This window comes from Onychomys torridus, chromosome 5 (assembly GCF_903995425.1).
Source record: "Onychomys torridus chromosome 5, mOncTor1.1, whole genome shotgun sequence".
Lineage (NCBI taxonomy): Eukaryota > Metazoa > Chordata > Mammalia > Rodentia > Cricetidae > Onychomys > Onychomys torridus.
In genome coordinates this window covers 12,840,025-12,852,317 of record NC_050447.1, presented here as the reverse complement: position 1 = coordinate 12,852,317, position 12,293 = coordinate 12,840,025, and the positions used below count along the sequence as shown (strand labels likewise).

Below are 12,293 nucleotides of genomic sequence, written 5' to 3'. Positions count from 1 at the left end.
TCACCATTCTGGGCACATAGTTTATTGTTCAGATCTTTCCAGCACAGCTATAACCAAGGACCTCCGTGGGGGAGGCCTGAAGAACTGACGATGGAGAACAGGAAGTCTGCACCTGCTCTGACGCCCAACGGAAACAATGCCTTTGGCGTGTGATTGCCCCAGGTCCAGCCTGGCTCAGGCTTTCACAGCACCACCCACATGCATCTCTGGAGGGACAGAAACCTCTCAGGTGTAGACTCTTAAGGGAAACCTCAAACAACAAACAACTTTCTTGAGTGATGCTGGAACAGAAAAGGCATGGGAATAAGATCTGTAGAAAAGTCCAAACTACCATAACCAGTATTCCTACCTGAAGTTATTAATCTCTTAGAATACTTAAGCTTTTATTTAAAAAGCAAACCTAGCATATTTATCATCTTTAAAAAAAAAAAAAACATGTAAACATTGCAAAATTTGGAGGATTATTTATAATCTGAAGAGATTTATAAAAATTATTGGACTTGTTAGGACTATAAATACTAACCCTTCCACCCCCCCCCATGAAAAAAGCAATTGTTACAAAAATATAAAAAATATACTAGCTTCTAGTTAACCTTTCATTGAGGAATCTCAGAACGCTGGAGCACATCTGGTTTATGTGCCTAGCAAGCACACATGCTGCCTTTTCAATTTTTAAGGAAAAGTTCCAGAACATTCCATTTTGTTAAGAATGTGGCTGCTTCCTTCACAGTAATGTAATGCTCGTGAGTGTTAATAGCTTGAAGTTCTTTTCAAAAACTGCATCATCCTGCAAAGACCCAGTGTGGAATCCCAGCGCAGGAGGTAGGTCTCCAGCCTTACCCCACAGTCGTTCACATTGCTCTCTCTAGCTCCTTGCGCTCCCCCACTCACTGGGTCCCCAGGCTCCTGAGCTGGTCATGGCTTCCCTCACTTCTCATGAAGAAGGTAAACAGTCAGGATGCTGGGGAAGAAAACCTGGCCTAGTGCTCCCTGGAGCACCTTCCTCCCTGGCGTGCACATGGCTCCACCCAAATGCGCTAATTCAAGAAATATACTTGCTTGGTGGCTGCTGCTCTGTGACATGGAGGGATGGCTGATGATGTAGGACACACACTGTCCACAGATCAGAGAGGGAGGCAGGAAACTGATGTGGAGAGATATATGAAGACTCAGACTGTGGACTCCTTCCTGGCAGTCAGTGTACCCGGCACTGTGATCAACTAAATTTACAAAATGAACCAAACTTAATTTGAAACAATTAAAAAGACCTGCATGGGCTTAACTGCCAGATCATTACAAAGATCACCTAATGTAGGGCATTTTCAGCCTTTGCTTATCTCCACTGCCACCAGCAGAGGGCAATAGGTATAAAAGCTCAGACAAGCCCTTGGGAGAAAACTCTCCCTAGGTTACCAGTGCGATGGAGAATCTTCACTCACCAAGGTATTTCAGGGCTCTCCCTGGTGTCCCTGAAGCCTGGGGAGACCTTATATACCAAGGTCGCAGCAAAAGCATGTGCAAAGCTCAGTGTGCTCAGTCACCACCTATCATGCGGCTCAGAAGACCCAGTTCAACTTGCAGCCTGCCCTCCACCCACTTCCCCTCAGGACCTGTGACTTAGGCCATGCCTATGTTCAGTACAATCTAGCCTGGTATCTGATGTGACCGCTGTGCCACTGCTGACTTTAGTATTCTGTTCTGTGATGAGCTGCCTATCTCCAGACCAGAATGACAAGCTTTCTCTGGGGTTCTGGCTGGATTTGCAGGTTTACTGTTCAAAACACTGTTTCCATGCTGCTAAGGGATCTCAGTTGATTTTCGGGTTTCCAGTCCTCACCATGTTAAGTCACACATTTCCCAACACCTGCTTGTTTCTGCAGATATGAACTATCTTATTTCAGTGTACCCTGGAGGTACAAAGGAACGTTCGAACACAATGAGAGGTGATTCAGAGAATTCCAGCCACATCTGCCAAGCAAGCTGACTCCGCTTTGGTTGCATTTAAAAAACAGGGCCTGTGAGACATTGCAAAATCACTGTTTGCTCAGAAGAGAGCTCTCAACATCAAGGCACAAAGAAAGAAGTCTCCTGGGAAAAATGATGATGAACAGGATTGGCGACCTGCGTGAGGTCAGAGGCAGAGTCCATGAGGAAGGCCTGGGTGGCATTGGGACCGAGACCCTCTGGCGCCGGAGGCGTCCTCATGCGTATTTCTCCAAGAACTTGAGGTGAAAATCTTTCACCTTATGGAGTACCGTCTTCAGTTTCTCCACGGGAGGGAGAATTGTCATTCTGTCAGGAAAGAGAACGACATCAGGCTGGCTGTTCACAGGATGACTCCAACAACATTCCTTGCACTGCTGAGTGGAAACAAGGTCAGGAGGGTGGAGGGTGAGCCCTGTGCAGAGACTCGGCCCTACCTTGTATGATTTAGAGGACACTTGTGAAACTACAGTCTCCTCTAGGCCTTCCTTCCGTCCTCATCTGTTGCCCAGACAAGCCATGAAGCCCGGAGTCTGAGCAATCCTCCTGCCTTAGCCTCTAGGAGGCTGGGAATACAAACACACACCACCATAGTGACTCATACACAGGCATTTCTGCTACAGTAAAACCTGTCTACTAAAGCAATAAACTGGCTAGACTCACCAAAATGTATTTTTCGTTACTGCAGAAAGCCAGCGCCGTGGTTGTGGGTTCGTGGCTGTTACTTGCTTGTATATTTGTTTTAAGACAGCATCCCTCTATGGAGCCCTGGCTGTCCTTAGAACTTGCCATGTAGACCAGACTGGCTTTGAACTCAGAGATCTACCTGCCTCGGCGCCCCCCCCCCCCCCCCGCCCACTTTCTTCCTCCTTTATAAAATATGGTTTCATATGGTACTGGCTGTTCTGGAATTCACACTGCTGCTCAGGCAGGCCTTGAGAACGCAGTCATCCTTCTGCCTCTGCTTCCTAAAGTACTTGCATCATAGGCATGTACCACCACATCTGGCTCTAACACCACATTCTATCTAGTATAGAGAACTTTCTAGAATATGAGCACTTCCCCCGTTCTGTGGTGCTAGGGGTTGAATCTGGGGTTTCATGGATGCTAGGCAAATGGCCGAACTACATCCTTATCCTAGAGTGTGGTTTAGTCTTTTTTATTTCTTCAGAAATTAAACATTTCACCCTTTGGGTGTGTGTTTGTGTCCCAGTGTTCAGCTTCTGACAGGAAGCCAGCCTCAAATCACAGCTTTCACTTCAAAGATATTTCCAGCTGCCACAATAACCTAACCTCTCCCTCTGGTCCTGACAACAGGCTTCCCAACTCAACAACACTTTGGGGGACACGTTGGGCATGGGACCCAGGACTCACGGTCATCATATGACCTACCACTGAGCTACATTGCAATCCCAGCTTCTATGGATGGGTCATAAATCATAGCAGAGAACCTGACCAAGGGTAAAAGGGCCAGGTAGGCAGTTTGTCCCTCTTAGGACACAACCCATATCTTTGACTAAGCAAAGGCTTGGCTGCAGATGCCAGCCACTCATGACATTTCTTTTTTTAGCATCTGCTACAAGGGACACTGTCACAGGAGCTGTGAAGAAATGACAGAATTCTGAACAGAGCTGGCCTTGGCGTGGAACACTTGCTGAACAACTCAGGGAATCCATGTTCACATCTATGCAGGGCTGGACAAGACCTAGCTGTGAACGGCCTCTCAGTATATAGATCTAATTCTGTCAGTGTAGGACCTTAACAGGCTTTGGGGCCTAGAGTAGTGTCATGGCCCATGGTGTAGCCAAGGGGCTACAGAGCACCTGTCCTGTGCCAAGCTGTTCTCATTGGTTTTTCCATCAACTTGACACAAGCTAGCATTATTTGGGAAGAACTTCACTTGAGAAAATAACTCCATTCAATTGGCCTGCAGGCAAATCTGTGGGGCCTTTTTCTTGACTGATGATTGATGTGGAAGAGCCCAGTGGGTAGTACCATCCCTGGGCAGATGTCTTGGATTATATAAGAAAGCAGACTGAGCAAGCCATGGGAAGAAGCCAGTGAGCAGTGTTCCTCTGTGGTCTCAGTTTCGGGTCCTGCCTCCAGGTTCCAGAATTGGCTTTCCCTGATCGTGGACTGTAACCTGTGAGCCAAATAAACACCTTCCTCCCCAAGCTGCTTGTCATGGTGCTTACGATCCTAACAGAAATCTAAGGCACAGGCTTTGTCCCATGCATCCGGAAGCACAGGGTGTGCAAGGGACAGGAAGGCCCAGAGAGACAGAAGAGTCCAGGATCACTTAGAGGAGATGGCTGTGCGGTGTCCTAGCTTTCCTTTTTTCTGACAGGATCTAAGCTTGCCATGGTGGGATCCACACGGAGAACAGAGGCTCACACTCATCAGCATCCTAAAGCAGGAACCCAAGTTTCCCTGGCCCCCATAGAAAGTACTTTACCTGAAGTGGTAGGTGCCTTCTCGCTGCCCAAAGCCACTGCCAGGCACGACACAGATGCCAGTCTCCTCCAGGAGCTTCATGCAGTAAAACATGTCTGGGGCCATCTTATGGGACTGTAGGAGGGTGACAAACTTGAGATTCATGCCTGGCTTTACACTAGACCAGCACACATTAAAACCAAAACAAAGCCAGAGCTGGTTTTGGTTCAGACCTATAATCCTAGAACTTGAGAAGCTTAAACAGGAAGAATGCCTTGAATTCAGCGCCAGCCTGAGCTACATAGTGAAGTCCCACCTGGGCTATAAAGACCCTGTTCAGAGTGGGGAGATCAAAGCCAGTCAGAACCAGAATGCAAAATGCCAGGCCCTCTTCTCTGTGACGGAGCCTTTCCTTCCCCAGTTACTGCCTGCAAAATAAGGCAAGACATCAGGCCATAGTCAGGAAGCTGGTTCTGGGGCCCAAACATCTGAGGATACTCTCGATCTTCACTCCAGGGTTCCGATCTTCATTCAAGGGGTCAGGTATTTCCTGTCCCCATCCCAGCAACTGCTCAACAGTCACCGACTGCAGACACAGTGCAAAGTCATTTATGTGCCAATTCACAAAAATGATCTGAAAACAAGGCCCTGGGATTTAAACCCAGTGAAGGCTTGAGGGGATAAGCCCTGGAGTTACCACTGACACTGCTAATGATGGCTAAGAAAGTCAACCTGATTGGGTTAGGAAAAGCCGAGGGCATCAGGGAAGCACAGGTTTTCTTTAAAAAAAAAAAAGATTTATTTATTTATTGTGTATACTATAGTCTGCCTGCAGGTATACATGCAGGCCAGAAGACGGCACCGTATCTCATTATAGATGGTTGTGAGCTACTATGTGGTTACTGGAAATTGAACTCAAGACCTCTGGAAGAACGGCCAGTGCTCTTAACCTCTGAGCCATCTCTCCAGCCCCTGGAGCACACTTTTAAGCATGTGGCTGAAAGCATTTCCAGAGGAGGTAATCCAGGACTTGCCCTGACTGTGGAAAACTTGCCCATGGGCTGGGAATATAAGGAGACAGACAGACAGACAGACAGACACACACACACACACACACACACACACACACACACACACACACACACACACACACTGGCTTCTCCTTCCTTTGCATTCTGAATCCCATGAAGTGATTCATGCCTTCCCCACCATAGACGGCCATACTCATAAAGCAGGAACCAAAATAAATCCATTCTCCCTCACATTGTACCTTGTCAGGTGTTTGGTCACAGCAGTGACAACAGGAAAAATACACAAGATTATATTACAGTCCCTGGATGCCTGGGTCCTGACACTGGGTGTCTGATTCTGTGTATCTGGGAGTTCCCAGTGTCTAACAAGGTAGTCGGGTATTCCAAGGCAGCATGAGGATGCTATTTTCAGACAAAGTGCTTTGCCCTTAAACCTCAAAGTGGGGTCCGCAACATCATCTGTGGACTTGGAGGTGCAGGCTCAACTCCTCAAAGCCTCCATGAACTAGAAGTGGCTCTTGCCCAAATCCAAGGTGCCCACTGGGCATCTTCAGCCTTAGGAATCACTGTGCAGGACGCAATGGCCGGGGGGAGCTGAGGACCCTCACCACTTCTCCACCCTCACTAGCACACTTCCCACCCGGTCCTGCCCCTCACAACCAGCATATATGTTAAATTTATTTTATGTGCATGAGTGTTTTACCTGAATGTAGAACTGTGGACTATGCACATGCCCAGCATCCTCAGACAACAGAAGAGGGTGTTAGGTCCCCTAAAACTGGAGTTATGGATGGCTGTGAGGCACCATGTAGGTGCTGGAAGCCAGACTCAGATCTCCTGCAAGCAGCAAGTCTTACCAGCTTGCCAGCTGAGCTATGCCCCCACCCGCAGAGCTGCACTGTGGAGGTCCACACTGGACTCCCACTGGGGTTGGCCTATGCTTGCCTAACACCACCATACTCTGCGGCAGCTGGGACTCTAAGAAGCTGCCACCCGGTAAACTGAATCTGTCCAAGAGGATCACAGAGTCCAGAACCCCTAAGGCCAGCACCACTGCTCGCCAAAGCAGAAAGCCAACCATGACCCAGACAGCTCAAGTGAATCCAGGAAGACAGCCAGCCCTCCACTGACCTGAGCCGCCTCCACAGCCTTGGCAGGAATGAGAATCTGAGGAAAGGCGTACATAGCTCCTTGCAGGGGGTTGCACCGAATCCCTGGGACTTGGTTAAAAAGGTCTTCTGTCAGCTTCGCTTTTTTGGCCAGATTTCCAAGAACGAATTCTTTCTCCTGACGACGGACAGAAAGCACAGATATCAATAATCCTAGATAAAGCAATGGAAGGCTCTTCTTTCAACATATAGGCAATAGAACACATTGACAAGAGACGACTGTGTGTGCACAGCACTGTAAATAGGACGGGGAAGGGAGTGGATACGGACAGATAGACAGGTCTTTCTGTAGGGATGATTTTTTTCATCCTGACCGTGGATGGAATACCCTAGAAACACTTCTATGAGAGTCATGGGATGGGTCCCGCTGGAGAGCAGCCAAGCCCCATCATGTAATCTAGGGACTACCCCTTTGCATTCTCTGTGAGTGTGGTGTGTATGGACCCAGACCCAGACAGAACAGAGTCAGCAGAGCTGGAAAAGCGTCCAAGACTGGAACAGATCAATCAGGCTTCCTGCAAGTACTATTGTATGAGGGATGACAAGGTGGGTCCTGAAGATGAGCACAAAAACGAAACATAGTATATCCATGCAATCACATACAACCCAGTCTTCAATCCCAAAGAGATATCTACTCTTCCGGGACACTGTGCCAAGTAGAATAAGCCAGTCACAGAAGAACAAACATTGTATAATTCCATTTCTACATATGTATGTGAGAGGGATTCACGCTTCCAGGAACTGGAGAAATGGAGTGGGAAGCCATGTATTCACTAGGTCTGAAATTTCAATTGGGGAGAATGGAAATGCTCTTGAGATGGATGGGAGAGATGGTTGCACAATCTGAAAGTCTTTCCTTAATGAAACCAAACTGTCTGTCTAGACAGGGTCTCACTGTGTAGCTCTGGCTGTTCTGGAACTCACCATGTTGACCAGGCTGGCCTCAAACTCCTGTCTCCTAAGTGCTGGGATTAGAGGCATTCACTACAGCAGGCTAGAACCATGTATTTAAAAAGAGAAAAAGTTTATGTGTTTTACCATAACAAAAAGAGGAGGAAGGAGGAGGGCGGAGGGGGGGGGGTGGGGGGGGGAGGTGGACGGATATGTGGTAGTGCATGCCTGTAATCCCACCTTTTAGGAGGGGGATGTGGGGGGGTATGTGGTAGTGCATGCCTGTAATCCCACCTTTTAGGAGGGGGATGTGGGGGGGTATGTGGTAGTGCATGCCTGTAATCCCACCTTTTAGGAAGGGGAGTGGGGGGTATGTGGTAGTGCATGCCTGTAACCCTAGGCTTTAGGGGGGGTATGTGGTAGTGCACACCTGTAACCCTAGCCTTTGGGGGGCGGGTATGTGGTAGTGCATGCCTGTAAGACTAGCCTTTAGGAGGTTAGAGCTATAGGACCTTACATTCAAAAACAGTCAGGGCTATTAAACCCTGTGTCCAAAAAATAAACAAGCAAATCTCCCCCTATAACCTCCCCCAAAAGAGAGAGAGAGATGCATTTACACCATCTGGGAACTGACTTTTAGAGTCTACCATCTAAAATGGTTTTAGTTGTTTTTTTTTTGTTGTTTTGTTTTTATTTTTTATTTATTTTTTATTTATGTGGAGCTAAGGATCGAACCCAGGGCCTTCTAGCAAGTGCTCTATCACTGAGCTAAGTCCCCAGGCCCTTGTTGTTTTTAAACTGATGCTGCTCCTCCTATCTACTGTCCCTTCTTTTCAGTTAGCAACAAAAATGTCTGCAAGACATGGGGTGCTCCTCCTGGGGTCCTACCCACTTACGATGCACACAGATGAGAAAAAAGAGTCCATTCATTCACACCGAAAGTCTTCCCACTTCTAAACATTCCATTTTTGGACTTAACTCATGAGAATGGTTCAGCCACCAAGAAGCATCATGGGTGCCCCTTGAAGGATGGACATGGACGGCCACGCAGACACACTATGGAATGCGTGGCCACCTGGAGTGGTGGCTGTTAACTTACCATGGCCCTGACAATAGCAGTGGCGCAGGCAGGTTAAGCAGACTCACCCTGCTGAACTGCTCAAAGGACTCCTCGCCTGGTTCAGGGGGGTTCACAACGATGTCCATGGCGGCTTGTCCAGACACTGGCGGGCAGAGACGAACTGAGAGTAGCTTTACCAGCTGGCCTTTGATCTCAGGGTGCAAATTGATCACCTCCATGTAGCCCCCTCTGTAGCCACACCTGGGGAGTTGAGGAGAGGGAGCACACCCACCAGTTAGAGGAAGAGCTCACCAATGCAGTTTGGACACCAGCGTTCCAGCAGCACAGCCTGAGTACCAGGCAGGCAGCTGTGGCTGAGCTCTTGCCAGGGGCAGGTGAACATGTGATAGGACAAAGACACTTTCCTACAAGGGAAAGCAAGCGCTCTCCTTCTTCTCCCTTCCTGCTTCCAAGGGGTGGAGACAGTCCTCATCCTAGACATGGAGACTGCATGCTGAGAAAGCAGACTCGCAAGCCACGGTCCTCAAATGACCTCAAGGAGTGTAGCCTTGTCTTCCTGGTGTCTTTGAATCATTATGTCAAAAATAAATACATTTTCACCCATTTGGAGCCTCTATATTTTAGAGCCATGTTGTTATAGCTGCTTAACCTGAAACCTAATTCATACTCTAGTCTACATCAAATTAAGCAAAAAACAATCTAAGGAGACAGCTCCCATGACCTAGGCAAAATATTTCTTCAGACTTCATATACCATTCCTTCCAACTAGAAATGTTCTTCATCCAAAGGTCTCCCTTCTTCCAACTCCAGTCCCACCTTCTGGCATTTCTACCTCCTCTGTGACCTCGGCTCTCCACCTGACACATGACTTTCCTCTTTGCCAAGTTCTTCACTCCTCGACAACATGGTGGCTGAGTACGGCAGGGTCCCCAGTGCTGCAAACTCGGGGTGCTTGGGAAATGATAGTCAAACAAAGATGGGCCCCAAACTGGCCCTTTGGCCTCATAATCCCCACTGTGCTAAGGCAGCCTTGGACAGAGCTGAGTCCCCAGAGCTGGTCCAGCTAACTCCTTTCCTCACGGGCCCTCAGATTCCGTCAATGTTACAGCAGAAGATTCCAAGCTTAGAGCTGCTAGAGGAAGCTGTTTTCACTCCCATCACTCAGTCTGGTTTCTTTTGAGCATGGCTGCATTTGACCTGAGCGCCTGCACAAGGACAGTTCTTATACCACTAGATCTGCCGGGAGATGCAGCCTGTCTCCTGATTCTTACAGCAGCAGCAAAGGATGAGGGCTGCTTCCCAACCACGTGGGTGGACCACAGGGCCAACAGAGGGGCAGGCAGACAGAAGGAATCAGTGCTGGGAAACAGACCCGCCAGCAGCAGGACTAGAGGTCAACGTACTCGCCCATGTAGCCCTTAGAGGTGGAGTGGAAGGAGGCGAGTTCCACGTTGCTGGAGTACTCGTGCCCCATCTGGTAGAGCACTTTCTTAAAGGAATGGAATCTACAGCCAGGAGAGTACACATTGTCCTGATACACCTGCAGAGGAAACAGCAGTTGCAATGAGTTCTCCTGGAGGGTCTGAACAAATAAAGGCTGTGGCTGAGAGTCGCCAAGGGTCCACACCCAAGAGGGGTGCACAGGGTGAACCTGTCGTGCGTAGGTACAACGTGCATAAGTACAGGTCGTCAGATGTGGGTCACAAAGTCCAGCCTTGATCCAACCAACCAGCCCAGCTTCCATGCTATTTCCACAGAGAAGCCAGAATGTACCTGAGGGAACCTTTCAGAACAAGCAAGGGAAAGCCTCAGACCAGATGCTTCAGCCTAAGACAGTGTAGGAGCTTCCCTGACGTCTCCCACACTTCCCCTACCCCATCCCTAGCCTGTCTAAGGCATTGGGCCAGTGATGATACCAGGCACTCCCTTCCTCCCACACAAACTCTCCTCCTAATGACAGTGTTCACTCCGCCTCCTGTCCTCTGCTCTCTCTGGTTTAGGGGTCAACTCCACCGGGTGTCCTTTATGCCACTAACCAGGTTTGGAATCATTTGTCTTTTTGCCAGAGCAGAACCCACACTCAGTTTGTTCTTCCCTGTCTCTAGACCTAGTACTCACAGCCTACACATACCACCCTGCCTGTTCATCATCAGGGAAATCGGCTTTCTGGACTGGTGGGGTAGTTAGTACTTTGTCATAAGGAACCCCCAGGTCTCTCTGCGGCCTCTTTTTTTTTTTTTCTTTAGAAATTAAGGTTTTTAGATCCATGATTAATTATGGCAATTTAAATGTGGTAATAGAACGGAATGCTTAAGGAGAAAAGAAAGCAGTATTCTAGAAACTACAACTAACAGAAAACACGGGGCAATGAAGGTAAAGTGATAATGGAATGTGATGGATCCTCAGTTCCTTTCTTCCAAAGCAGCAAAGAATGGGCAAGCCCAGGCCTCACAATTACAGACCCGAGATCCTCACAGGCTCACAGGCGGTAGGAGAGTAAACGAGACAGATGATGAGAACTCCCAAGAGGCCCAGAACTACACCTTCAGAGTGGCGTGGGCCATTTCTGCTGCAGGGCAGCTACACCCCACTCTTAGGTAGGAGCCCATGGATTTCCCTCAGGGACGGCCCCCCCTAGCTTTCTGGGTGGGAGGTTGGGAAGGGCAGACCAGACAAACTTGCACCTTGCCTGGGCCTGGTCAATTTGCATATTACAACCCCAGGCTATAGTGATTGGTCCAATAATTGTGGCGGAACCAATCAGGTGTAAACTTGCTGGAACTACAAGGATGGAAAGCTGCTTTCTAGGCTGGGAAGATAATCAGTCTGTCATACAGAGATGAAAGGAGAGGACTTGGAAGACAAAGTTTGAATCCAGGGTCCAGCCATATATCTGTGACCCCCATCATCACCATTACCACCACCATCATCATCATCCCAGTTTAAAGTAATTTAAAGCTGACACCCGTAGTGCCAACACTGGGAGACTGATGCAGGAGGGTTGCTATGAGTTTAAAGCCAGCCTGGCCTATACAGTGAGTTCTTGGGCAGCCTGGGTTACATAACAAAGTCTCAGTCTCCCTTTCCCCACATATGTGGAGAACATGTGTGTGTGTGTGTGTGTACTACAAGTAGAGTCCAAGCCAACAAAGAGATAACTTCTGTCCCAAATTCATAGGTTAAGAATGACTATCCTCACCTTTGCTTACCCAGAATCACTCTGCCTAGAATGTTCTCTCTGGCTATAGAATAACCAGACCTGGATTCCCTCCCCTATAAGAGAAGGCTTGCCCCCTCCCTCTCTGAGCTTGCCCACCCATCTCTGGGACTGCTCTTACCTCATCAGCCAGGAGGAAAAGCTTCTCTTCCCAGGCAAAGTGAATCACATCTTCTATGCACTTTCTGCTTTGTACCTGGCCTACAAAATCCCCAAAAAAACCAACATGTAGGTTGTAATGCTACTGAAGTTGTCCCCAAGTAATGCTCCCACCCGAATCACTTGGGTGTTCTGAGTTCCCTGAAGAGCCCAGGAGACCATCCCCTTAGTTGTTCTGCCTAATTCAATGAAGTCAGGCACGGGCAAGGAAGAGCATTTCACGCCTAACTTTTTCATTATTCTTACGACTGAGGCATGCACATGTGTGCATGATGTTTGTCTTTTCTGGAGGACAGAAAGGCATGAGCATGTCAGAGTGGACAGGAAAA

General features: G+C 48.4%; 1 protein-coding gene across 1 annotated transcript in view; it reads right to left on the bottom strand.

Moving 5' to 3' along the window:
- Gpt2 (glutamic--pyruvic transaminase 2) overlaps positions 1–12,293 on the bottom strand; it is a 34,839-nt gene continuing 22,546 nt past the window's right edge. The window contains exons 7-12 of the mRNA XM_036187696.1: positions 11,927–12,006; positions 9,992–10,128; positions 8,654–8,828; positions 6,579–6,734; positions 4,439–4,551; positions 1–2,292 (exon numbers count right to left, since the gene is read on the bottom strand). Coding sequence (XP_036043589.1) covers positions 2,202–2,292; positions 4,439–4,551; positions 6,579–6,734; positions 8,654–8,828; positions 9,992–10,128; positions 11,927–12,006 — 752 coding nt within the window. The 3' untranslated portion in view covers positions 1–2,201. The remainder of the gene's footprint in view (positions 2,293–4,438; positions 4,552–6,578; positions 6,735–8,653; positions 8,829–9,991; positions 10,129–11,926; positions 12,007–12,293) is intronic.